Source organism: Ovis canadensis, chromosome 22, assembly GCF_042477335.2.
Source record: "Ovis canadensis isolate MfBH-ARS-UI-01 breed Bighorn chromosome 22, ARS-UI_OviCan_v2, whole genome shotgun sequence".
Taxonomy (NCBI): domain Eukaryota; kingdom Metazoa; phylum Chordata; class Mammalia; order Artiodactyla; family Bovidae; genus Ovis; species Ovis canadensis.
This window is the reverse complement of record NC_091266.1, coordinates 36,818,382-36,841,658: the sequence shown is the minus strand read 5'-3', so window position 1 is coordinate 36,841,658 and position 23,277 is coordinate 36,818,382. Positions and strand designations below refer to the sequence as shown.

Sequence of the window (23,277 nt, the reverse complement as noted above, 5' to 3'; positions counted from 1 at the left end):
TGGAAGTGGCTTGTGGTCATTGACTGTTCTAGAAGTTTCTGGAAGGCAAAAAGAGTGAAGGAGATAAAAGACACTGAGAGAAGGGGTGGCTGTACCGTTTATCATAGTAAAATTTAAGAAAGGCTGAGTCCTGGGTTTAGCCAACCAGGGGCAAGAGCAGACACCCAGATACACCCTTGTCCTTTTGTGGAAGGGTCAGCTTTGTCCCTGTGTCTTGTTCTGCCATGTAGCTGAGGGTCTCCTGTATCTCTGTGTCTGAGTGTTCATGTCTTGTCAGTCTGTAACTGGGCCCCCATCTTTTTCTTCCTGGCTTTTCTGTCTCGTGCATACAGTATCGTGAGGTAAGTTCAGTATGAATTTGATAGCATCTTGTGCCCTAAAGTATCAATGGCTTTTCTCTCTGCCTCATTCTCCCTGGGGGTCTTGGGTGTCTATATTTCCCTCCTTCCTACCCTCACCTTTCTCCTCTCCCTTTCTCTCTTGTCATAGTTGAGAAGGCTCTTTTTAAAATCTTGACTCTGTCCTCTCAGGAGCATCTTGGGATAGGAGTAAAGCCCAAGTGCACCTGTCCTTATTTCAGCTTCTACATCATTTTCTAAAGGATCCTCTCTGGAAAACTTCCCTTCCAGCTTCCTGAGACTGGCATGGTTTGGGTAGCCCCACGTCTACTCTTGGCTTTTCTGTGGGTGGTTGGGATCAGTGGCAGACCAGCTGTCTCTTGGTCCAGGGGTGACTGGTTGTCCTCATCCCGCTCCCTGCCCCATTCTGCCTTAGCAGCCGCTGGAAGATATCAAGGCTCTCTCTTGGAACCGTCAAGTTCAACACATTCTGTCTTCTGCTCACCCCAGCGGCAAGGCAGTCGTGTGGGATCTCAGGAAGAATGAACCTATCATCAAAGTCACTGATCACAGCAATCGGGTGAGTTGAATACAGGCAGAATATAGCTCAGGCTCTGCTGTCTCTCTCAGGCCTAGCATTGGAGCTGCTCTTCCCCAGGCCAAGGTTCTGCTTTCAGCTGTTACAAGTGTAGATTCAGCCCTGTAGTAGATTTCCTATTGAGAGTGAAAGCTCAGAGAAGCCAAACTGAGCTGATCTGGAGGCTTCTAGTGCTCCTTGCTTACGGTCATCACTTGTTCCCCAGTGGCCGTGGTGTTCCCAGTTACATAAGAAAGACACAAAACACAAAGACACAAAACCCTCAGAGAGGTCCCATTTCAGCTAGACAAAAAGGGTTCATAAAAAGAAGAGTAAGGTTCTGTTGCCCGTTGGGATCTGCTTTGTTCACAGATGCACTGCTCAGGCCTGGCCTGGCACCCAGATGTCGCCACCCAGTTGGTGCTCTGTTCAGAAGATGATCATCTTCCAGTAATTCAGCTGTGGGACTTGCGCTTTGCCTCCTCACCCCTAAAGGTGCTGGAGAGTCACAGCAGGTAGCATGTCATCCTTGGTGGAGGGCAGGGCATAGCTGACCTGGGTAGAGGGCAATATGTGCCTCACTTTGGCTATCAGACGTTCTCCCCAGCTTCAGAGCCGTCCTGATGAACACACAGTTATGCAGTTCTAGCCCCACCTCCACACAGTTACGCAGTTCTAGCCCCACCTCCAATCAAGAGGGGTTCCTGTAGACCCTGAGGTTATAGAAAAGAGCCTGAGATTCCATGTAACCTCCAGACATACGAGTGGGGGTAGGGTCATAAGAAATATTGGAGCCAATATTTAGTTCCTCTGGGAGAGCCCCCAGGCTCTGATCTGAGGACATGCTCATTTCTTAGGTAATTAAGTTGCCTCCTCCAAGACTTCTCAATGAAAGAACCTTGGCTCCTGTTTTTCCTGTGAACAGGTTTGCCTCTGAAGCTCTAGCTCTTGGGCCTACAGCAGAAGCAGCAGCCCCATAGTCTGTTCTTTCTAACTCAAGGGTCATGCCTTTGTACCTCCTTGGGGACTTCTGAGAGTTAGGTCTTCACTACCCTCCTGGGCTAAAAGCACCCATAGGAATGGATGCTTCCCTGACTCATGCTGACTCAGAATTTCTACCCACCCTACAATCAGGGAGGAGAGGCAGGCCATCCTGCAGGGACCTGTGGGTGGCAGAGTGGTTATAGCACATCATGCCCACACTCTGAAGTCTGACTTGGCTTCTGGCTGCATGACTGCTGCAAGTTCCTCAGTTTCTTCCTGAGCCTCATTTTCCTCATTTGTAAAATGAAGCCACACTGCTTATTTTGAGGAGATGACATTTACCCAAGATACATAAGGCATGCTACTTGTAGTAGGCATTCAACAAATGTTAGTTCCTCTTTCCTTTCCTTTTTAGGGGGATCCTGTCAGTGTCATGGAGTCAGGCTGATGCTGAGCTGCTGCTCAGTAGTGCCAAGGACAACCAGATCTTGTGCTGGAACCTGGGGAGCAGTGAGGTAGGCTGGCCCTTCTGTGGGTACGCTGGGATGGTGGGGCAATCTCAGCTGCACCTCTGTGCTCTAGTTGCCTTACCTAAGTCAGGGTTTCCCTCTTGGTTATGTTCCCTCACAACAGGTGGTGTATAAACTACCCACGCTGAGCAGCTGGTGCTTTGATGTGCAGTGGTGCCCTCGGGACCCTTTGGTGTTCTCCGCTGCCTCCTTTGATGGCTGGATCAATTTATACTCTGTGATGGGTAGGAGCTGGGAAGTCCAGCAGATGAGACAGGCTGACAAGGTTTGAAGGGCTTGGTGGAAAATGCTGGAGGGAAGGGACTGTCTCTGTTCAGTGGGAGAACAAAGGACATAAGCCTGGGGAGAAGTGGGGATTCCTGAAGACTTGGGAGACTAGGGCCCTGGGTTCGGGAACCCCAGGTTTGTGAACCTTTGCACCAGTGTCCATCCCCCTGGAAGGATGTCAGTTCCTGCCCAATACAAAGGAGGCCTTTACCTTGACTCTTGTTCTTGGATGTTCCTTGTGGTATTTCAGGGGAATTGGACTCCCATGCTGGGACTCTACTATTTTGAAGAATGAACTTACCCCCTGTCTCCTATAGATACATTTTGTGTCACCCTTCACTGTAGACATTGGATGCAGTTGGCTTTCCAGGAGCCTGCTGCATGGGCATCCCATCCTTATTACCAGCCCCCTGAAACATGAGAGTCCTGACTTTTGTGGGCCAGATTGGGTATCTCAAGGATCCCTCCCAAAATGGACTTTGTAGGTAGAGTTCCTGGCTAAGCCACCACTCCACACTGGTGATGCAGGTGTCCTTTTGTCCCCAGATCTCGTCTTCCTTCAGCAAAGGCCAGCCTCTCCCACCATTGCAAGTGCCAAAGCAAGTGGCCCAAGCATCACTGATACCTCCCCTGAAAAAACCCCCCAAATGGATGCGGAGGCCAGCAGGTGTTTCATTTGCTGTAAGTGTAGTGTGTGTGTGTAGCCTACTGTGTCCCCAGCATGGAGCTCTGTTCTGTAAGAAGTTAATTCTCACTGCCTGAGTCTCAGATCAGGTCCCATTTTATTGCTCAAGCAGTGATTTGCTAAGCTTTCTTCTCAACCCCTTTACCCTGCTTGCAGTGCCAGTCCTGTCGAAAAGAATTGGTTGCTTTTGAACTCTCACTTATGGGGAATTGCCTGCCATTCCATCTGATTTTCCCGCATACCTGGACTGATAGAGTACAGGCATGGTTAGAATACAAAGCAAGAACGGAATGAATAGAAAGCAGAGGAGAAAGAATGTAAATCTCCTCCTCTCCTCTGTTCAAAACCTTTGTCCCTCCCCACTGCCATTGCCTTATAGACTCAAGGCTAAATATACACAGAGCCCCATTTACCTCCAGGGATGGTTAGGGGGTGGGGGTTGTTCTTATTGTTCAGTTTCTAAGTCATGTCAGACTTTTGCAACCCCAGGGACTGTAGCACACCAGGTGCTCCTCTGTCCTCCACTGTCTCCCAGAGTTTGCTCAGACTAATGTCCATTGAGGCAGTGATGCCATCCAACCATCTCATCCTCTGTCACCACCTTCTCCTTCTGCCCTCAGTCTTTCCCAGCATCAGGGTCTTTTCCAATGAGTTGGCTCTTTGCATCAGGTGGCCAAAGCATTGGAGCTTTGGCCTCAGTCCTTCCAGTGAATATTCAGGGTTGATTTTCTTTAAGATTGACTGGTTTGATCTTCTTGAAGTCCAAGGGACTCTCAAGAGTCTTCTCTGGCACCGTAATTCGAAAGCATCAATTCTTCAGTGCTCAGCCTTCTTCATGGTCCATTTCTCACATCTGTACATGACTACTGGAAAACCATAGCTTTGACTATATGGACTTTTATTGGCAAAGTGATGTTTGTGCTTTTTAACACTCTGTCTAGGTTTGTCATAGGTTTCCTTCCAACAAGCAAGCATTTTTTAATTTTGTGACTGCAATCACCATCCACAGTGATTTTAGAGCCCAAGAAATAAAATCTGTCACTGCTTCCCTTTTTTTCCCCTTCTCTTTGCCATGATGGGATGGAACCAGATGCCATGAGCTTAGTTTTTTGAGTGTTGCATTTTAAATCAGCTTTGACGCTCTCTTCCTTTACTCTCATCAAGAGGCTCTTTAGTTCCTCTTCCCTTTCTGTCATTAGAGTGGTATCTGCATTTCTGAAGCTGTTGATATTTCTCCCAGGAATCTTGATTCCAATTTGTGATTCATCCAGCCCAGCATTTCGAATGATGTACTCTGCATAGAAGTTAAATAAGCAGGGTGACAATATATAGGGGTTGAGGGACACTACCCTAGACATTGTTTATTGTACTGTTCTCACATTCCAAACCCAACGCCTCTCCCAGTGGGGGACAGCAGAGGGAAGGATTTTCCTGCATGTCTCCCACCAACATCCCCTCTTTACCCTTAGTCCCTCTGTCTGTGATCCACTGAGACTCAGCTAGGGACTAGGGCCAAGGAGAAATGGAAATCTCTCCTTAGGAAGAACAGGAGGAAGAGGATAGAGAACTTGTGACCCCCCCCCACGTCTCCTGCCCTAGGAGAACAGAGGTTAGCAAACAGTCCATGCTGTCCAACATACAAAAAAGAATACATATAAGCACTGTGTAAAACTATTGAGTATTATACAAATCAAAAGTTAAGATGGCTGTGTTTAGCACTGACCTGTAGTGTAGATTTTGTGCTGTAAGAATCACGAGAAGAATTCTGGCTCGAAGCACTCATTAAAGAGAGAGAGTAGTGAGTGGTTGGGGAGTAGAGCAGTGGTTGTCTAGCATGACTGCAATCGGAATAAACTGAAGAACTTAAAAAAAATTACCAGTGCCTGGGTACCACCTCCAGAGGTTCTTCTTCTTCTTTTTTTTTTTTGGTCTGGGGTATAGCCTGGTGACTTTGGATAAATACCCAGGTGGTTTTAATGTGCAGCCAAGGTGAAGAACTGCTGGAGTAAAGGAACTTGACTGGGCTCTGCTTTTGTGCCAGGTGCTTTATACAATAAAGTACCTAATTTGCTGAGAAGGATGCTCAGGTGGGAGTGTTATGGTGGATGAAGGCGTAGAAGCAGGAATGTACTGGGTACTTTGGAGACACAGAGTGATCACATGAATGAACAGAGAGAATGGTGCTAGAGAGGCAGGTCTGGTCCTGATTTTGAAAGATTTTGTGCATTATAGGCAGAGGAGCTTAAACTCTCTCCTGTGGCCTTGTGAAACCAGTACAAGCTCCTGGATGGCCGTAGGAAAAGGGTGGTAGTCTAGGGCTTGGAATGGAGGAAGAAAATGCTAGCACAGGGCATGGGAGACACTGAACAAGAAGGGGGAAGATTTTATTGTTGTTCAGCTACAGTGGGTAAAAAGACTGTGATAATGACGAGCAGTTTAGTCCAGAGTTACCTGGGATAGTGATAACTATCAGTTGTGTCCAATTCTTTGCAACCCCATGGACTGTAGTCTACCAGGCTCCTCCGTCCATGGGATTTTCCAGGCAAGAATACTGGAGTGGGTTGCCATTTCCTTTTCCAGGGGACCTTCCCAACCCAGGGATCAAAACTGGGTCTCCTGCATTGCAGGCAGATGCTTTACCGTCTGAGCCACCAGGGAAGCCCCCTACCTGGGATAGTGATAACTATCGTATAATTCTAGGAGAATGATGGTACCAGAACAGGTGAGGAAAGAATGAGTATCATGGACTGTACCTTTTAAGTTAATGGTGCTGAAAGTGCAGGGGTGGTTTTAGGATTTGGGCACATTCACTACTCAATTCCTGATTCTTTCCACCCCCAGGAGTTTTTTTTTTTTTTTTATTGCTTTCCTGTCTTTTAGGGTTGACCAATAGATAGCCTCCCATGTAATCCTGACTTGGTGTTAATTTTTGCCCTCCCCTTCTTGTTTTTATCAGTTTGGGGGCAAGCTGGTGACCTTTGGCCTCCCCAGCACCCCTGTCCATCAGGTGCCACAGCCTTGCCTCCGCCTAGTCTTTATCAGTCAGGTCACCACAGAACCTGAACTCCTGACACAGTCAGCTGAGCTGCAGGAAGCCCTGGGATCAGGAAATCTCCTGAATTACTGTCAGAACAAGATCCACCAATCATCACTGCAAAGCGAAAAGATGCTCTGGCAGTTCCTGAAGGTAGGAAGCCTGAAGGCTGGCTGCTCAGAAGTGTCTCCCCAAAGCCAGATACCTCAACCTCTGTCAACTACCACCCTATGGCCCAGATTACAGAGGCCTTAACCCTGCTGGGTTTTTTCCTATACAGCACCCATTCTGGGAACAAAATCTTCTTTTAACCAGAGGCTCAGAGACTCTCTGTAGCAGGGAAACTGAGGAATACAAGTGACATTGGCCTTTTTTCTACTATTGCTGATGTCCTGGGTACTTTACCAGAGCCACGGTGAAGGCTTCTCCAGTGTCGTGCCATGGGGCAGTAGGAAGGGAAGAGGATCAGCTGGCAGGAGTCTTCTCACCTAGCCATTTAGATTCACAAGACTGCATCAAGTGGTTCTCTCCTGCGGGAGTCCTTGTTGCAGTCCATGCAGCAGCTTAGAGTTCTCCCCTTCAGCTCCTCAGATGATAGCTCAGGTGCAAGAAGATGAGATATACATCAAGCTGGTGTGTTAACTGCCCTAGCTTAGAAGCCTCAGGCCCACAAGGGCCAATAGCTGTTTTATGAACTCCAGAAGCATAGCTTCTAGAGTTCCTGCAAGGGATTTGTTTAGTACAAGAGTCCTTGCTCTCAGGGAAGCCCATAGCATGTTGTCCACATCAATTATTAATAGTTTACATAGTTCCAGTCCAGATGCAATTTACCAGTCACAAGCAGTCTTGCCTAGAAACATAGCTGACATTTTACTCTTATCAGGTTACCAGCATAATAGATCTAGGAAGTCAACTTGAAGGTCCAGTTCTCATGCAGAAGGGAGAAAGGATTTGTTAACACATCTACCCACAATCCCACAGGAATCAAGTCAGTGGAGAGATGGTGTTGGTCTTGGGGGCACTTCTAGAGCCACATTTGAGGGTCCACTATCACAGATGTCCAGCTGGTGCAGGAGAGAGTTATTCACATTAATTTAATGGACACATCTGTGTTCTGTGGCTTCTAGGTGACTTTAGAGAAGGACTCCAGGATGAAATTCCTGAAGCTATTAGGATATAGTAAAGATGAACTTCAGAAGAAGGTAAGCTGCTTTCACATCAGAAATACATGTTTGTTGTAGAAAAAGAGAATCCTGCTGGTGGAAACCATCTCAGAATACCTCTTCCTGGGCTTCAGTAATGCATATATGAACATTTTACCTCCTGGAGTTATTCTGTTTCCCAGGAAAATAGCACAAGGATCTTGTGCTATCAGTTGGTGGAGTATGAAGGTAGGAAGAAAAGCTTAATATTTATTTGATCTCGTGTTAGGAAGAGTGGTATTCCTATGTTTCTCCCTGCAGGTGGCCACATGGTTGAGGAGTGATTTGAGGCTGGGTGAGAGCCCTCAGTCCAAGGGAGATGACCTCAACAGTAACAGACAACAGGCGTTCTCCATACAGGTATGGAAGGAGCCCAGCCAGCCCCATCTAGGGTAGCATAGAAAACCTGCCCTTAAGGAATTTTCCCCTTCCTAGCCCTTCACTTTGTTCTCAATAACTGCTCAACTTCTGTGGAAGTTTTCAAACTCCTCACTCATTTAGAACCAGAGAGAGACATAGACCCCATAAGCTTTGGAGCTAGGAGTGGAGCTCTTTTAACCATGAAGTATAGCACTTCCCGAACTTCACCCGGTTATTCTTTTAGCTTTACCCATTAAGGGCCAACTCTTTTTTTTTTTTTTTTAATTGAAATATAGTTGATTTACAGTGTTATGTTAATTTCTGCTGTACTACAAAATGATTTAGTTATGTATTCTTTTTTATATTCTTTTCCATTATGGTTTATCACAAGATACTGAATATAATTCCCCATGCTATACAGTAGAACCTTGTTTATCCACTCTATGTACATTAGTTCGAATCTGCTAATCCTACACTCCCACTCCATCCCTTCCTCACCTCCCTCCACCTTGGCAACCACAAATCTGTTCTCTATGTCCATGAGTCTGTTTCTATTTCATAGAGAAGTTCATTTGTGTCATAATTTAGATTTCTCATATAAATGATATCATATGGTATTTGTCTTTCTTCATCTTGCTGCGAATGGCACTGTTTCATTTTTTATGGCTAAGTAGTATTCCCTTGTGTATGTATCACATCCTCTTTATCCATTCACCTGTCAGTGAACATTTAGGTTGTTTCCTGTCTTGGCTATTGTGAATAGTGCTGCTGTGAACATAGGGATGCATGTATCTTTTTGAATTATAGTTTTGTCCATATATATGCTCAGGAGACGGATTCCTGGATCATATGGAAACTCTAGTTTTTTAAGGAACCTCCATACTGTTTTGGCTACACCACCTTACATTTCCACCAACAGAGTAGGAGGGTTCCCTTTTCTCCACACCCTCTCCAGCATTTATTTGTAGATATTTTAATGATGGCTGTTCTGATTAGTGTAAAGTAATATCTCACTGTAGTTTTGATTTGCATCTCTCAATAATTGAGCACCTTTTCATGTGCCTATTGACCATTTGTATGTCTTCTTTGGAAAAATATCTGTTTAAGTTGTCTGTCCATTTTTCAGTTAGGTTGTTTTTTGTTGTTGTTGAATTGTATGAGCTGTTTTGTATATTAAGCCCTTGTCAGTCACATCGTTTGTAAATATTTTCTCCTATTCTGTTTATTGTCTTTTGTTTTTCTTTGCTGTGCAAAAGCTGGCAAGTTTGATTACATCCCATTTGTTTATTTTGGCTTTTATTTCTGTTGAAGGGACAACTCTGAATAGTACTCCCAGAGAGAGTGACTAGGCCAGCTCTCTGTCTTCTAGACTCATTTCCCAAGTAGCCACTTTTTTCCTTCTTTGTACAGACCTCCAAACATACCACCTGGGAAGCCTCGGCCTCCTCAGCCTTCTTTGATGAGCTGATCCCTCAAAACATGACTCCGTGGGAGATCCCCATCACAGAAGGTACCCTGACCCTGAGGGAGAGGAACCCTCTGTGTAGCGGTAGGTGGGCTCAGAGTTCTCGAGACTTGAAGACACTGCCTTCTTGTCCCCGGCTTCCTCCTTCCCTTCATGATCGCAAATGCTGGGTGGTCCTGTACCAGTCAGAGCTCTCTCTGGCTGAAGATTTTCATGGATGGATCCTTCATATGAAAGGCCTTCTACCAAGGTACTCTTCATCCTTCTGTCTTCCTGCTTAAAGAACTGTGACCCTCTTCTTGTTGAGCAAACACACGGCACACCTGTGATGCTGCCACGAGTCCCTCCCTTGTCTTGGGTTCTGTCCTTAGAGATTTACCACTGGACCTGGGGACCCCTGGGAACCCCTCTGTATTTTGTTATGAAGGAATGAATCTTGGGGAGTTTGGGGTGAGGGAGACTCAGGGAGGCAGGGTATAGGAGGTGGGGACAGAAAGCACTGGTCTGAGGGCAGGCTGATGCAGAGGGGATGCTCTGCCTGCAGACACGGAGGGACTCCTGAGCCGGGCTCTCCTGCTTGGAGAACTGGGCCCTGCCGTGGAGCTGTGTCTGAAAGAAGAGCACTTTGCTGATGCCATCATCCTGGCCCAGGCTGGAGGCTCAGATCTGCTGAAGCAAGCACAGGAGCGCTACTTGGCCGAGAAGAAAACCGGAATCGCCCCGGTAACTGACCACCATGCAGAGAAGAGGAGGAGGGGATTACTTGGGCCTTGTCAAGTGGCTGTCCGTACTACGGGACTGGCATTTAGAGGATTTGCCTCTCTTTCCTCCTACTTCAACCACCCTTACCTTACCCCGAGCCCCTAGTCAGTGGTCAAATAGGAAGGCTGCATAGGAGGGGCTTGTCTCAGTGCATCCCTGTGTGACTGCTGCTGCCTATGCTGCATGAACAGCTGATGGCCTCCTTCCCTCACTGCCCATTACAGCTGCTAGCCTGCATTATACAGAAGAATTGGAAAGACATGGTGCATACCTGTAGCCTGAAGAACTGGAGAGAGGCTCTGGCCTTGCTGCTGACATACTCAGAGCCAGAGAAATTCCCCGAGCTCTGCGGTAGGTGGCCCTTGGCTCCAAGATGGAGTGGTGTGACTCTAGCATGGAGTCATTGGACACACTGTGGGAGGAGACAGAGGCACAGCCTGAACTCTGGGAAGCCAAGCCATGTCATCAGGGACTACAGTGCATCTCTACTTTCTGTGGAGGGCATTTATTTTCCTATTTTACTTTTTCTTGTCAAATCTCAGTGCAAAAGCTTTGCCCAGCAGGATTAGCCTCGGTGTTGTCTTAAAGCCACTGTGGCTACTTGTCCCATAGCTCATGGTCCTCTACCTGTTTTCAAACAGAAGGAGGAGAAGCACAGGGAAGCTGTGCCATTTTAAGAAGCTTCTATCTCTCTGCAGACAGGCTGGGAACTCGTATGGAGCAGGAGAGTGGCTGGGCACTCACCTCTGAAGCCAGACTCTGTTACGTATGCTCAGGGAGTGTGGAGCGGCTGGTGGAGTGCTGGGCAAAATGCCAGCCGGCTTCATCCCCTATGGCTTTACAGGTACCCCTTCACTTCAGGGCCCTGGTCCCTCCATACCAGGCCTCCAGGAGAGGCTAGCAGTGGAGATTGCAGGGACATCAGAGGCGGGTCTTCTAGGTATCCAGGCTAGAATCAGTTTTAGGAAAGAGGGAAGGGCTTCAAAGTCTGGGACCTTTGCCATGGATAAGCTGTCATCTTACCTCCTTCTCAGCCAAGGGAGATTGAGTAGCAGCTGCTTAGATATTAACTTCACAATTTTTTCCCACTTCAGGTTTGAGTATATAAGTTTACTCTGTATTTGAATAATACCGAGTTTGGGCCTTCTATTAGCGTCTATGAAAAGTCCTATGACTCTAAGTTGTACCAGATACTCTGTGGGTGCCCACAGAGATGGGCACAGTCACGGGGAGACAAAGTCACACATGAAATAAAAGGATAACAGAATCTGAAATTGAGATGTATTAGCGTAAAAGGTAAAGAATCCAAAATGAAGAGGCAGAGATGTGCAAGAGTGTAAGACCCAAACAGCTTGGGAAGTGAAGCCAAGTGGCCCTTCTCTGGCTGTCATGTCTCTTACATGTCATATGTCATCACCTGCTATCCATAGCAGGGAAGTCCTTGGTTGAGCTGCCTGAGCTAAGAGAGCAGGGTGTGCGTTGACGAGGACTGACTGCCCTTTCCTTTGTCCCTCCAGGACCTGATGGAGAAAGTGATGGTCCTTAACAGGAGCTTGGAGCTACTGTGGGGTCCTGATGGGGTGAGCCCAGGCCCTGCCACAACCTACAGAATCACTCAGTATGCCAACCTCCTGGCAGCCCAGGGCAACCTGGCCACTGCCATGAGCTACCTACCCAGTGACTGTGCTCAGGTGAGTGGGAGCATGTGGAGAGAGCAAACCATTTCTTTCAGTCATCTTAACACTGGCTGAGCACTTCTGTGTTACAGGCACTATGCTAAATGCTAAAGCTCCTGGGATAAATAAGACCTAGTCCTTCAGGAAGTTCACAGTCTCTTGGAGGAAAACCAGATGTCAATAATTTATCCTGCCATAACCGAAGCTTATACTAAGCATTTTGGGACTTCATAGGCAAGGGGCTGGCTTTGTTTGGAGAAGCTGAAGAAGGCTTCTCAGTGGTTTAAAACAGTTGAGTTGGACCTTCAAAGAGAAATAACTAGTAAAGCAAATGTCAGTTTGGCAGGGGAAGGCAATGGCACCCCACTCCAGTACTCTTGCCTGGAAAATCCCATGGGCGGAGGAGCCTAGTAAGCTGCAGTCCATGGGGTCGCTAAGAGTTGGACATGACTGAGCGACTTCACTTTCACTTTTCACTTTCATGCATTGGAGAAGGAAATGGCAACCCACTCTAGTGTTCTTGCCTGGAGAATCCCAGGGATGGGGGAGCCTGGTGGGCTGCCGTTTATGGGGTTGCACAGAGTCGGACATGACTGAAGTGACTTAGCAGCAGCAGCTGCAGCAGAGATCTTTTGAGTTCTCTGAGATGGCTAAAATGTGGAGGGTCAGCTGAGGTTTGAAAGCTATGTGGGGCTAGGCTTGTAAGAGAGGATATTTGCTTGTTTTAATTTTACTTAACACAGTCTTTCATTATTGTAACTTTTATAGCTACCAGTTCAGCAGCTGAGAGATCGACTTTTTCACGCCCAGGGTTCTGGTGTCTCGGGCCAACAGTCTCCCTCTTTCCCTTTTCCCCGGGTTGTCGTGGGAGCTACCCCCTACTCTCAAGAGACATCCTCTTCCAGACTGAAATTCCAGTCTTCTCACCAGGTAAGACCCTGCTTATTCAGTCATTCCAAAATGCCTATAAAGTGTCTACCAAGTACCAGGCATGATTGGAATATATTAATTTTAAAATGATGAAAATTCCTATCTTTATAAAGCATCAGTTCAGTTCAGTCGCTCAGTCGTGTCCGACTCTTTGCGAACGCATGAGTTGCAGCACGCTAGGCCTCCCAATCCATCACCAACTCCTGGAGTTCACTCAAACTCATGTCCATTGAGTCGGTGATGCCATCCAGCCATCTCATCCTGTGTCGTCCCCTTCTCCTCCTGCCCCCAATCCCTCCCCCCAGCATCAGAGTCTTTTCCAATTAGTCAACTCTTCGCATGAGGTGGCCAAAGTACTGGAGTTTCAGCTTTAGCATCATTCCTCCCAAAGAACACCCAGGACTGATCTCCTTTAGAATGGACTGGTTGGATCTTCTTGCAGTGCAAGGGACTCTCAAGAGCCTTCTCCAACACCACAGTTCAAAAGCATCAATTCTTCAGCACTCAGCTTTCTTCATAGTCCAACTCTCACATCCAGACATGACCACTGGAAAAACCATAACCTTGACTAGATGGACCTTTGTTGGCAAAGTAATGTCTCTGCTTTTTTTTTTTTTTTTGTCTCTGCTTTTGAATATGCCATCTAGGTTGGTCATAACTTTCCTTCCAAGGAGTAAGCGCCTTTTAATTTCATGGCCGCAGTCACCATCTGCAGTGATTTTGGAGCCAAAAAAGATAAAGTCTGACACTGTTTCCACTGTTTCCCCATCTATTTCCCATGAAGGAATGGGACCAGATGCCATGATCTTCGTTTTGTGAATGTTGAGTTTTAAGCCAACTTTTTCACGCTCTTCTTTCACTTTCATCAAGAGGCTTTTTAGTTCCTCTTCACTTTCTGCCATAAGGGTGGTGTCATCTGCATATCTGAGGTGATTGATATTTCTCCCCACAATCTTGATTCCAGCTTGTGCTTTTTCCAGCCCAGCATTTCTCATGATGTACTCTGCATAGAAGTTAAATAAGCAGGGTGACAATATACAGCCTTGACGTACTCCTTTTCCTATTTGGAACCAGTCTGTTGTTCCATGTCCAGTTCTAACTGTTGCTTCCTGACCTGCATATAGGTTTCTCAAAAGGCAGGATAGGTGGTCTGGTAGTCCCATCTCTTGAAGAATTTTCCACAGTTTATTGTGATCCACACAGTCAAAGGCTTTGGCATAGTCAATAAAGCAGAAATAAATGTTTTTCTGGAACTGTTTGCTTTTTTTGATGATCCAGCGGATGTTGGCAATTTGATCTCTGGTTCCTCTGCCTTTTCTAAAACCAGCTTGAACATCAGGGAGTTCACAGTTCACGTATTGCTGAAGCCTGGCTTGGAGAATTTTGAGCATTACTTTACTAGCATGTGAGATGAGTGCAATTGTGCAGTAGTTTGAGCATTCTTTTGCATTGCCTTTCTTTGGGATTGGAATGAAAACTGACCTTTTCCAGTCCTGTGGCCACTGCTGAGTTTTCCAAATTTGCTGGCATATTGAGTGCAGCACTTTCACAGCATCATCTTTCAGGATTTGAAACAGCTCAACTGGAATTCCATCACTTCTACTACCTTTGTTTGTAGTGACGCTTCTTAAGGCCCACTTGACTTTACATGTCAGGATATCTGGCTCTAGGTGAGTGATCACACCATCATGATTATCTGGGTCGTGAAGATCTTTTTTGTACAGTTCTGTGTATTCTTGCCACCTCTTCTTAATATCTTCTGCTTCTGTTAGGTCCATACCATTTCTGTCCTTTATCGAGCCCATCTTTGCATAAAATGTTCCCTTGGTAGCTCTAATCTTCTTGAAGATATCTCTAGTCTTTCCCATTCTGTTGTTTTCCTCTATTTCTTTGCATTGATTGCTGAGGAAGGCTTTCTTATCTCTTCTTGCTGTTCTTTGGAACCCTGCATTCAAATGGGAATATCTTCCCTTTTCTCCTTTGCTTTTTGCTTCTCTTCTTTCCACAGCTATTTGTAAGGCCTCCCCAGACAGCCATTTTGCCTTTTTGCATTTCTTTTCCATGGGGATGGTCTTGATCCCTGTCTCCTGTACAATGTCACGAACCTCAGTCATAAAGCATAGATTCAGTTATTTTTAAATAGCTGTTTATTGAACAACGGCTAGGCACTTAGAACAGAAAAGTATACAAACCATGATCCTTGCCCTTAATTTGCTCATAGTCTACTAAAAAGATAGATATGTAAAAATTAACTACAGTAAAATTCATAAATGCCCTGATTGGGATATGATAAAAGAGCCCTGAGATCATACGGAAAGCAATTTACTGATATTTGATCTGAGTCTTGAAGATTGAAAGTTATTTAAACAAAGGAAGAGGGAAGAAAGGTTATTTCAGGTGGAGGGAATGGCATCTGCCAAGGCAGTAAAGGGAAAGTAAGCAAAGCCTGTTTGAGGAATGACTAACATTTTAACTACTTTACAAAGCAGGTGTTTATGGCAGTGGAATGAGTTAGTTGAGGCTGGGTAACAGTATGTATAGTTAGATCAAGAGAGACCTCGTATTTCTGTGTTCAAGAGTTTAGACTTGACCCTGAAGGCATTCTAGAGCTATTGAGTGGTCTTATGCAGGGGAAGGATTAGCTATTTGTCTAGGAAGGGCAAAGCTAGACACGGTTAGGAGCATAGCAGGAGATGATGAAGGAATGAAAAAACTAGAAAGTGAGGTTGGATTTGAGATGTTTAGTAGGTAGAATTGACAGAAACTGATGATGGTGTAGAGGACAGTGCCCAGATGGATAGGATGCTGTTAATTTATGAGACCAGGAGCCTACCAGAAGGGAGCAAAATCCAGAAAGATTGTAGATAAAGGTATTAGGCAGGAAAATTCTGATAATTTATCCTGTCCCATCTTTTAATTTCCACCCACAGATTTCACTGGTTTTACATGTCCTCATATGTGTGTATGTGTGTATAACTGTGTAAGAATTTTTCTTTTCATCTTTTTAATAGTCCTTCACAGAGCAACAAAAAAATTAATTTTATAAGGTCCAATTTATAGTTTTCCTTCTGTGGTTCATGCTTTTCACGTCAAGTCAAAGAACTGTTAGCCTAGTACAAGGTCCCCTAAATTTCCTACTATTTTTTCCTAGAAGTACTTTTAAGTCCATGTTCCACTTTGGATTAATTTTTGTGTAAGTGTAAAAGTTGAGTCAAGGTTTATTTTTTTGCCAATGGATATCCAGAATCATTTATCAAAAAGGCTATCCCTCTTCCTTTTTTCCCAGATTACATGCCTTGAATTTCTCTTGCCTTTTTGTAGTATTAAAATGAGAATGGTGAGTGTTAACACCTTAACCTTGTTTCCAGTCTTAGAGGGAGAACATTCAGTCTTTCAGCACCAAGAATAATGGTAGCTCTAGGTTTTTGTAGATGCTGTTTGTGAAGCTAAGGAAATTCCTGCTTTTCCTGGTGTGCTGAGTCATGAATCAGTGCTGAATTTTGTCAGATGTTTTTTCTGCATCATTTTGTATGATCAAATGATTTTTCTTCTGATATGGTGGATTGTGTTGATTGATTTTTAAATATATCATGATACACATTCCATGACCAGGAATAAATCCTATTTGGTTGTGGTATATTATTTTTATATACATTGCTGAATTTGATTTACTAAAATTTTGCTGAGGATTTTTGTGCCTAAGTTTATGAGAAATATTGACCTGTAGTTTTATTTTGTGGTGTTGGTATCAGGGTAGTACTGACCTCATAAAGTAAATTAGGAAATGGTCCTTCTATATTCTGGAAGAGATTATGGAACCTTTGTGTCAATTCTTTGAGTGTTTGGTAAAATTTCTCCAGTGAAACTATTTAGGTCTACCTAGAAACTTTTGGGGGAAGGGGGTGGGAGGAGGTTTTTAATTACAAGTTTAATTCCTTTAATAGTTACAGAACATTCAGGTCTTTGGTTTAATTTTGGCAGAGTTTTGGTAGTTTGTGGTTCTTGAGGAATTGGTCCAGTTTTCTAAGTTGTCAAATTATTTGTAAAGTTATTTGTAACATTCCTTATCACCCCTTTCATGGATGCAGGGTCTGTTGGAGTATTCTCTGCTTCATCCTCTGTCTTGATGAATTGTGTCTCCTCTCTTTATCTTTGTCAGTCTTTATAAAGATTTATCCATTTTGTTGATTTTTTTTTAAATTAGCCTTTGGTTTCATTTTCCCTGTTGTTTTTCCATTTTCAGTTACTTAGTAATTTCTTTTCCTTTCCAAGATGCTGATCCTTTTTTCACTTCCTACAGGTTCCAATTCTACCTCCAAGGCCAAGGATTTTTACACCTCAGTCATCACTAGTGATGCCCTTGACACCTTCCCATCCTAGCCCTTATCAGGGCTTCAGAATGCAGAATACAAGTGACTACAGGCCATCTGGGGTCCAGGAAGCACAGCCTTTGCCTCTGGGCCCTGGGGTAAGGCCTGGTGAGTGACCAACTAAGTGGAGATCTGGCTAGACAGAGTACAGAGGAAAATAGCTGGCATGGCTGGCATGGATTTGGGAAGTAATATGTCCATATAGTGGAAAATCCCATGGATGGAGGAGCCTGGTGGGCTCTAGTCCATGGGGTCGCTAAGAGTCAGACACGATTGAGCGACTTCACTTTCACTTTTCACTTTCATGCATTGGAGAAGGAAATGACAACCCACTCCAGTGTCCCTGGAGAATCCCAGGGACGGGGGAGCCTGGTGGGCTGCTGTCTATGGGGTCGCACAGAGTCAGACACGACTGAAGCGACTTAGCAGCAGCAACAGCAGCATGTCCATATAGTGGGAGGGGCTTGGAGTCTGAATTCTTAATACTGTCAGTACTTGGCTTTGTACTGGGCATTATACCACTAGCCACTTTGTTTCTTTTGAAAATTGAGAGTGATTGTTATAGTGTTCATTTCAACCCCACAGGATTGTTTTGAGGGTCAAATAAGGAATATAGTTAAAAATAGTTTGTAAATGGTAGATCTCCTTATATTATTAATTACTATTATAGTTTCTTTTTTAAAAATTCCTCTGTGATTCTGATTCCTCTGTGATTCCACTCTGATGTGGTCTGAATCTCTTCTCTGTCCCATTTCAGCTTTATCTCAGCCTCAGCTGTTAGGAGGGCAAAGGGCGCAAGCTCCTAACCCCGTGGGATTCCCTGGAACATGGCCTCTCCTGGCTCCACCCATGGCACCCTCAGACATTATGCAGCCTGGCTCTGTCCCCCTGTCTAGGGCTCCTCCAGTGCCCCCTCTGTTTCCTGTGAGAGCACCAGGCTTCATCCCTATGAGCTCCCAGCCACCAGCCCCTCCTGTCAGCTTCCCTGCGGCCCACCTTCCAGGAGGGCCAGGTGCTCCATGCGCTGGTGTCTTCCCAACCACTGGCATCTTGATTCCTCACCCAGGTCAGTCTTCTCCTATGGCCTCCCTCTCCTCCCCTCCCCACTACCACCTTGGGAGTCTCTTTCCTCAAGCCAGTGAACTAGGGTTAGGAATGTCAACTGAGAGTGTGGCTGGTCTGCAGAGGGTATGTGTGGAAGACTCCAACTAAATCAATTTTACTGATCTTCAGACCAAAAATTTCAGTGTTTCTGGTCACGCCTCTAATTACCCCTATGTTCACACTATGCAGGACCTCAGGATTCCTTGAAAAATGCTCCAGTGCCCAAGGGAAATCTCCAGAGGAAAAAGGTGAATACATCTCTCCCCACTCAACCCCATACATTCGCCAATGAGCCACGCTCCAGTTCCTTACAGAAGCAGCCTGGTCCTTCCCATGCTCAAGCGGGCACTCTGTCCCCTCTCTCTCCCCACTCACTCTTCCTCCCTCAGCCACCTCCTCTTTCCTTCTTATTCACCATCTTCTGACTTCTAGGTTCACCACTCACTGTTCTGTGCCCTTGTTCATTCATAGTTTCTCCACTCCCTCAAAGCAGGGTGGAAGGGGTCTTTCAGCTTAGACTCATGTGCCTTTCTTTTCTCTCTCTTTAGTTGCCAGAGACATTTATACCCCCAGCACCAATTACTGCTCCAGTTATGTGCCTCGCCCCTGAGCCTCGAGGGGTCCTTTCCTCACAACCCGCTGTCCCCAGTGTGAGTCATGCTCCCCCCAGAGCCCCATAAGAACTCAGCTGGCAGATGACAGGAATGATGTGTTTCCCTTCCTCTTGGAAACCTTCTTTTCTTGGGTGTAGAAAAGCAGGGAGCATGAAGGATGGCTTCATTCCTCAAGTTGGAGGCAGACTCTGGGCTGAAAGAGATGGGGTGGGGGGCAGATACCAAGTGTCCCTACTGCAGAGAAGGGGGATGCCCCTCCCCAGCTCTGCTCCAAAGGGAGCAGCATGACCCCAAGTCACAGAGGACTAGTCCTGAGGGGAGCCATAAGCAGGACAGCTTGCCTGTCTCTCCTGTCTCCCTGCTCCCTCCTCAGCAATGTCAGCAGCCACTGGAGAAGATCAACAGGAAGGAGCTGCCCCCTGAACACCAGTCCTTGAAGATCAGCTTTGAGGCACTTCTGCAGCGCTGCTCCCAATCTGCCACTGATTTAGTGAGTCTGAACCTTCCCCATGATGCTCCCTTCCGACCCCAGCTGGTCCCAGGATCCCTTAACTATAAGACCAGTTCCTTGTGTGAATCTTCTTACTGTCCCTGGACATGCTGTCTGTAGCTTATACTTATTTGATATTGTTGGTGTGGAGTTGGGGAGGACTTGTCTGGTCTGGAGTTTAGCTCCTTGGTAGCAGGACCCAACAGCACTGAGACTTAGCTCTTGGAAAGGCAGCAGGGAGTACTGGAAGGAGGGTGAGATCAGTAGTGAGACCTGCCATTCAATCCTGGCTGAGTCAACTAGAGCAAGTCACTTACCCTCTTCAGGTCTCCATTTGTCCTCTGTCAAATGAAAGAAAGAGCACTGAGCCATTCTAGCTCTAAGGTACCGTGATTCTTTACGGTCCTATGTAGGATTAGGCTTAGGGCCTGGAATTAGAATCCATTTCCCTCCCTGCAGAAGACAAAACGGAAGCTAGATGAAGCTGCGCAACGTCTAGAATGTCTGTATGACAAGCTCTGCGAGGGGACAGTAAGTACACTCAGTGGTGCTCGTCTGCCTCCTGCTTTCCACCCTCACCCATGGCCAAAGGGCACGCACTGTCCCTTCCCATAAGCCTCACTGACCCTGGGTCCCCTACAGAATATAGACATGTTGCCTGGACTGGGCTCCAGAACTCCAGAAGGAAGTCCTTGCTTCTCCCTTCCATGCCTTCAGGGTAGGGGTGGAGTTGGGCTTACTAACTCTGGGCCAATCCCTCCACAGCTCTCGCCTCCTGTGCTGGCTGGGCTCCATGAGATTGCCCGATGTGTGGACGCAGGAAGCTCTGAGCAGGGCCTTGTGGTGCATGCCCAGGTGGTGGGCTGCAGCAGCTTCAGTGAGGTCTCCAGCTTCATGCCTGTCCTGAAGTCTGTCCTCACCATTGCTCATAAGCTGCACGTCTAAACCAGGCAGCTCCTCCTGCCAGACCACTTTTACTGTTACTTAATTCTTTCCTGCAGGAAGGGAATTTTGGAACAGATTCTGTTTGTTTTTCCCAGCCTTCCTCCCTTGCTGCCAGGTATATGATGCTGTAGACTTGGCTCCAAACCAGCAGAGTGCCTGCTCTCTACCCCTTTATGCCTGGCCCTCTGGGATCTGCCCAGGGCTCAGTCAGCCTGTTCTCCTTCACTTCCCCTAAAACTATACTCCAACAGGGGCTGGCACAGTGCACCTTCTCCCCCAGGGGCATTCTGTCCAAGTGGTTTCCGAGAGGGTGAGCAGGATCATCTTTACAAGTCTACCTCTGCCGTGCCCATCGTGTGGGTCTTTTGTCTTTCCCCTTCTGTGGGTTATGACTTTACCTTCTCCTTGCCTCTGACTTCATGTTTCCGTACTTCTCTGAGCCCCAGAGACTGGAGTAGAGTTGACTGCTGCTCAGCCTTTCAACAAATCCTAGACATGAGTGATGGGTGCTGAGCAGAACCAAGAGAAGGAACTCGGGCCCTTTGAAGAAGGGGCTTCTCCTCTGCCAGCATTGTTAAGGGTAAACTAGGTGAGGTGGAGGGTGGAAGGGGTGCACTGCCTTTTGCTGAGAGTTGTCTTAAGCTATGGGATAGGAGCAGAGGGACCACTGCCCATGGGGAGCAGCCCCTGACTCAGCCTGCCTGAGTCCTGGCCCAGGCAAGATATAGACCCATTCATTCTGTGATTAGAAGCCTGTTTCTGGAATAGGAGCCATATTAATGAAAGACTCTTCTGGCACTCTTCTTCAAGACTTGGAGGCCCTTCTTCCCTACCCTCTCCGGCTGCACTTTCATGGTTGGACTCTGCACTGAAGCCCTGATGTACTTTATGTGCAATAAAGCTGCTTTAGTTTGGTTTCCTCAGTCATCTCCCAATTATTATCTTCTCTGGGTCCTAGTTTGCTCTTACCTGTCTTCCCAGTCCTTTGTTCTTGCTCCCTGTACCTCAGTAAGGCAAGGGGAAGGCTTGGGGACAGATAGGAAGTCAGGAGAGTTGAAGAAAGGAGGTGGCACTGAATTAAGCTCTCTCCTTGCAGCATTTATAGCCACTCGGAGGAGTGTGTGTGTGTGGTGTGTGCGTGCACGTGTCTCCATCTGTGCCTGACATTCAGCTCCAGGGTTTTCCCCACATCATTTCGTGTGTGTGCGTGTCTCCATCCGTGCCTGACATTCAGTTCCAGGGTTTTCCCCACGTCACTCTGTGTGTGTGTGTGTGTGTGTGTGTGTGTGTGTCTCCATCGGTGCCTGACATTCAGTTCCAGGGTTTTCCCCACATCACCCTGTGTGTGTGTGTGTGTGTGTGTGTGTGTGTCTCCATCGGTGCCTGACATTCAGTTCCAGGGTTTTCCCCACATCACCCTGTGTGTGTGTGTGTGTGTGTGTGTGTGTGTCTCCATCGGTGCCTGACATTCAGTTCCAGGGTTTTCCCCACATCACCCTGTGTGTGTGTGTGTGTGTCTCCATCCGTGCCTGACATTCAGCTCCAGGGCTTTCCCCACACCACTTCAGGGCTGAGCTCAGCTACACAAAGGGACCGGGTGTGAAGCCAGGGGTACGATCTCTAATCCTGTTGTAGATCCCATCATGTCTGCAGGCTAGATGTGTGTGTTTGGGAGGAAGGGATTGTTAGGCAGTATTTGTTTGTAAAGCCACTTGCTCTTCAGATAATACTTGCACTAACTTCTATTGATGAAGCAGTGTGAGCCCCAGCAAAGTCCTTTCCCAAAGTGTCTTTGAAGCCAAGAGCCCATTGAAGGGAAGAAAGGCCGGGAGAAGGGATTAGTTTGTTCAGCAGCTGTGAATTTCAGTGGGAGGTTGATGAACTCCGAAGTCTTTGTTTAAATTAAAGGGGGGGAGAAAAAAGCCGCTGCTGGAGCGAGAGCCCCACTTGGGGCCCTGAACTAACACAAGGAGAAGTCTGAGCTGCGGGGAGCTGTGTACTGACTGCGAAGACTTTTCCCAAACACTTTCGGAAAGGTGTTGTGAGAAGGGAAGGGGGCGGAGTGGGGGATTAGCATGTGAAATGAAGTTTTCATTGACTCCGGTGGGGGTAGAAGGCTATTTTAATGGCATTTTGTTCTCTTATTTTCTCTTCTTGAGCTCTTTAGAGATATTGTTTTGCTAAGGCCGGCTTTCTTCCCCCTTCTTTCCAGTCTGCAGATTGCCTCTATGGGAGCCAACATAAATATTTCTCCTCCAGGAATGCGGGTTAATTAAAAGGAAATGAATGAGTGGAAGCATCCAATCCAGACCCACAATAGGCGAGTGCCCTGGCCTGCCCTTCCCTCCCACCACCCCCAGCACCGCCAGCACTGAGCGCAACCCTGTCTCTGTCTTGGCCCTAACCTGCTGCTAAGGCCAGTTGAGGCTAAGATTCTTTTCAAGGAAAGCAAGCCCTGCCTGTGTGTAGGCTCACAGGCCAGGGACGGGAAGGAGACAGTGTTCTGTCCCCTCCACCCAGCATCCTTGTCACTTCTCAGGACCTCCCTCCACTTCTGTCCCCTGGCTGAGACAGATGGACTCCTAAGGAGCACACAAGAGGAGGGGAGGGGCCTGGGTTCCAGAACTCACCCCATGGTACCTTACTAGTTGGTGGAACAAGCCAGACATCTTTCTCAGCATCAGTTTAAATCTGTAAAACAAAAGATTTTTCACTCGCTGCCCTTGAAGTTGTCTTCCCAAGCAGCCAGTCTGGTTGTCCACATTTATAAAGGGGAACATAGCACTGGTGATTGATTATAAAAGAGAACTTAAACTCCATGAACGCAGGAGGTCAGTATGTTGTTCACCACTGTATTTCTACTGTGGTGTTTGTTGAATGAATAAATGAATCAATGGATAATGTAAGGGGCAGGGGGAAAGCAATCCAGATCTAAGGTAGCTCA

At 46.6% G+C, this 23,277-nt stretch overlaps 1 protein-coding gene across 20 annotated transcripts in view; it reads left to right on the top strand.

Moving 5' to 3' along the window:
* Nucleotides 1–21,256, top strand: part of SEC31B (SEC31 homolog B, COPII coat complex component) — a 30,540-nt gene extending 9,284 nt beyond the window's left edge. For 3 of the 20 annotated variants that reach the window (XM_069566901.1, XM_069566896.1, XM_069566895.1), the window contains 21 exons: nt 775–918; nt 1,288–1,430; nt 2,315–2,414; nt 2,533–2,694; nt 3,243–3,377; nt 6,338–6,568; nt 7,543–7,617; nt 7,879–7,977; nt 9,388–9,487; nt 9,987–10,165; nt 10,429–10,555; nt 10,903–11,048; nt 11,722–11,895; nt 12,649–12,810; nt 17,111–17,288; nt 17,938–18,246; nt 18,474–18,532; nt 18,833–18,934; nt 19,272–19,388; nt 19,848–19,919; nt 20,154–21,256. In XM_069566901.1, the coding sequence (XP_069423002.1) occupies nt 775–918; nt 1,288–1,430; nt 2,315–2,414; nt 2,533–2,694; nt 3,243–3,377; nt 6,338–6,568; nt 7,543–7,617; nt 7,879–7,977; nt 9,388–9,487; nt 9,987–10,165; nt 10,429–10,555; nt 10,903–11,048; nt 11,722–11,895; nt 12,649–12,810; nt 17,111–17,288; nt 17,938–18,246; nt 18,474–18,532; nt 18,833–18,934; nt 19,272–19,388; nt 19,848–19,919; nt 20,154–20,333 (2,994 nt within the window). In that variant the 3' untranslated portion in view covers nt 20,334–21,256. Of the gene's footprint in view, nt 1–774; nt 919–1,287; nt 1,431–2,314; nt 2,415–2,532; nt 2,695–3,242; nt 3,378–6,337; nt 6,569–7,542; nt 7,618–7,878; nt 7,978–9,387; nt 9,488–9,986; nt 10,166–10,428; nt 10,556–10,902; nt 11,049–11,721; nt 11,896–12,648; nt 12,811–17,110; nt 17,289–17,937; nt 18,247–18,473; nt 18,533–18,832; nt 18,935–19,271; nt 19,389–19,801; nt 19,920–20,153 lie in introns of those variants that run through there. The other 17 variants (XM_069566911.1, XM_069566906.1, XM_069566905.1 and 14 more) reach the window with 10 other exon arrangements.
* Nucleotides 21,257–23,277: the final 2,021 nt, after the last annotated feature.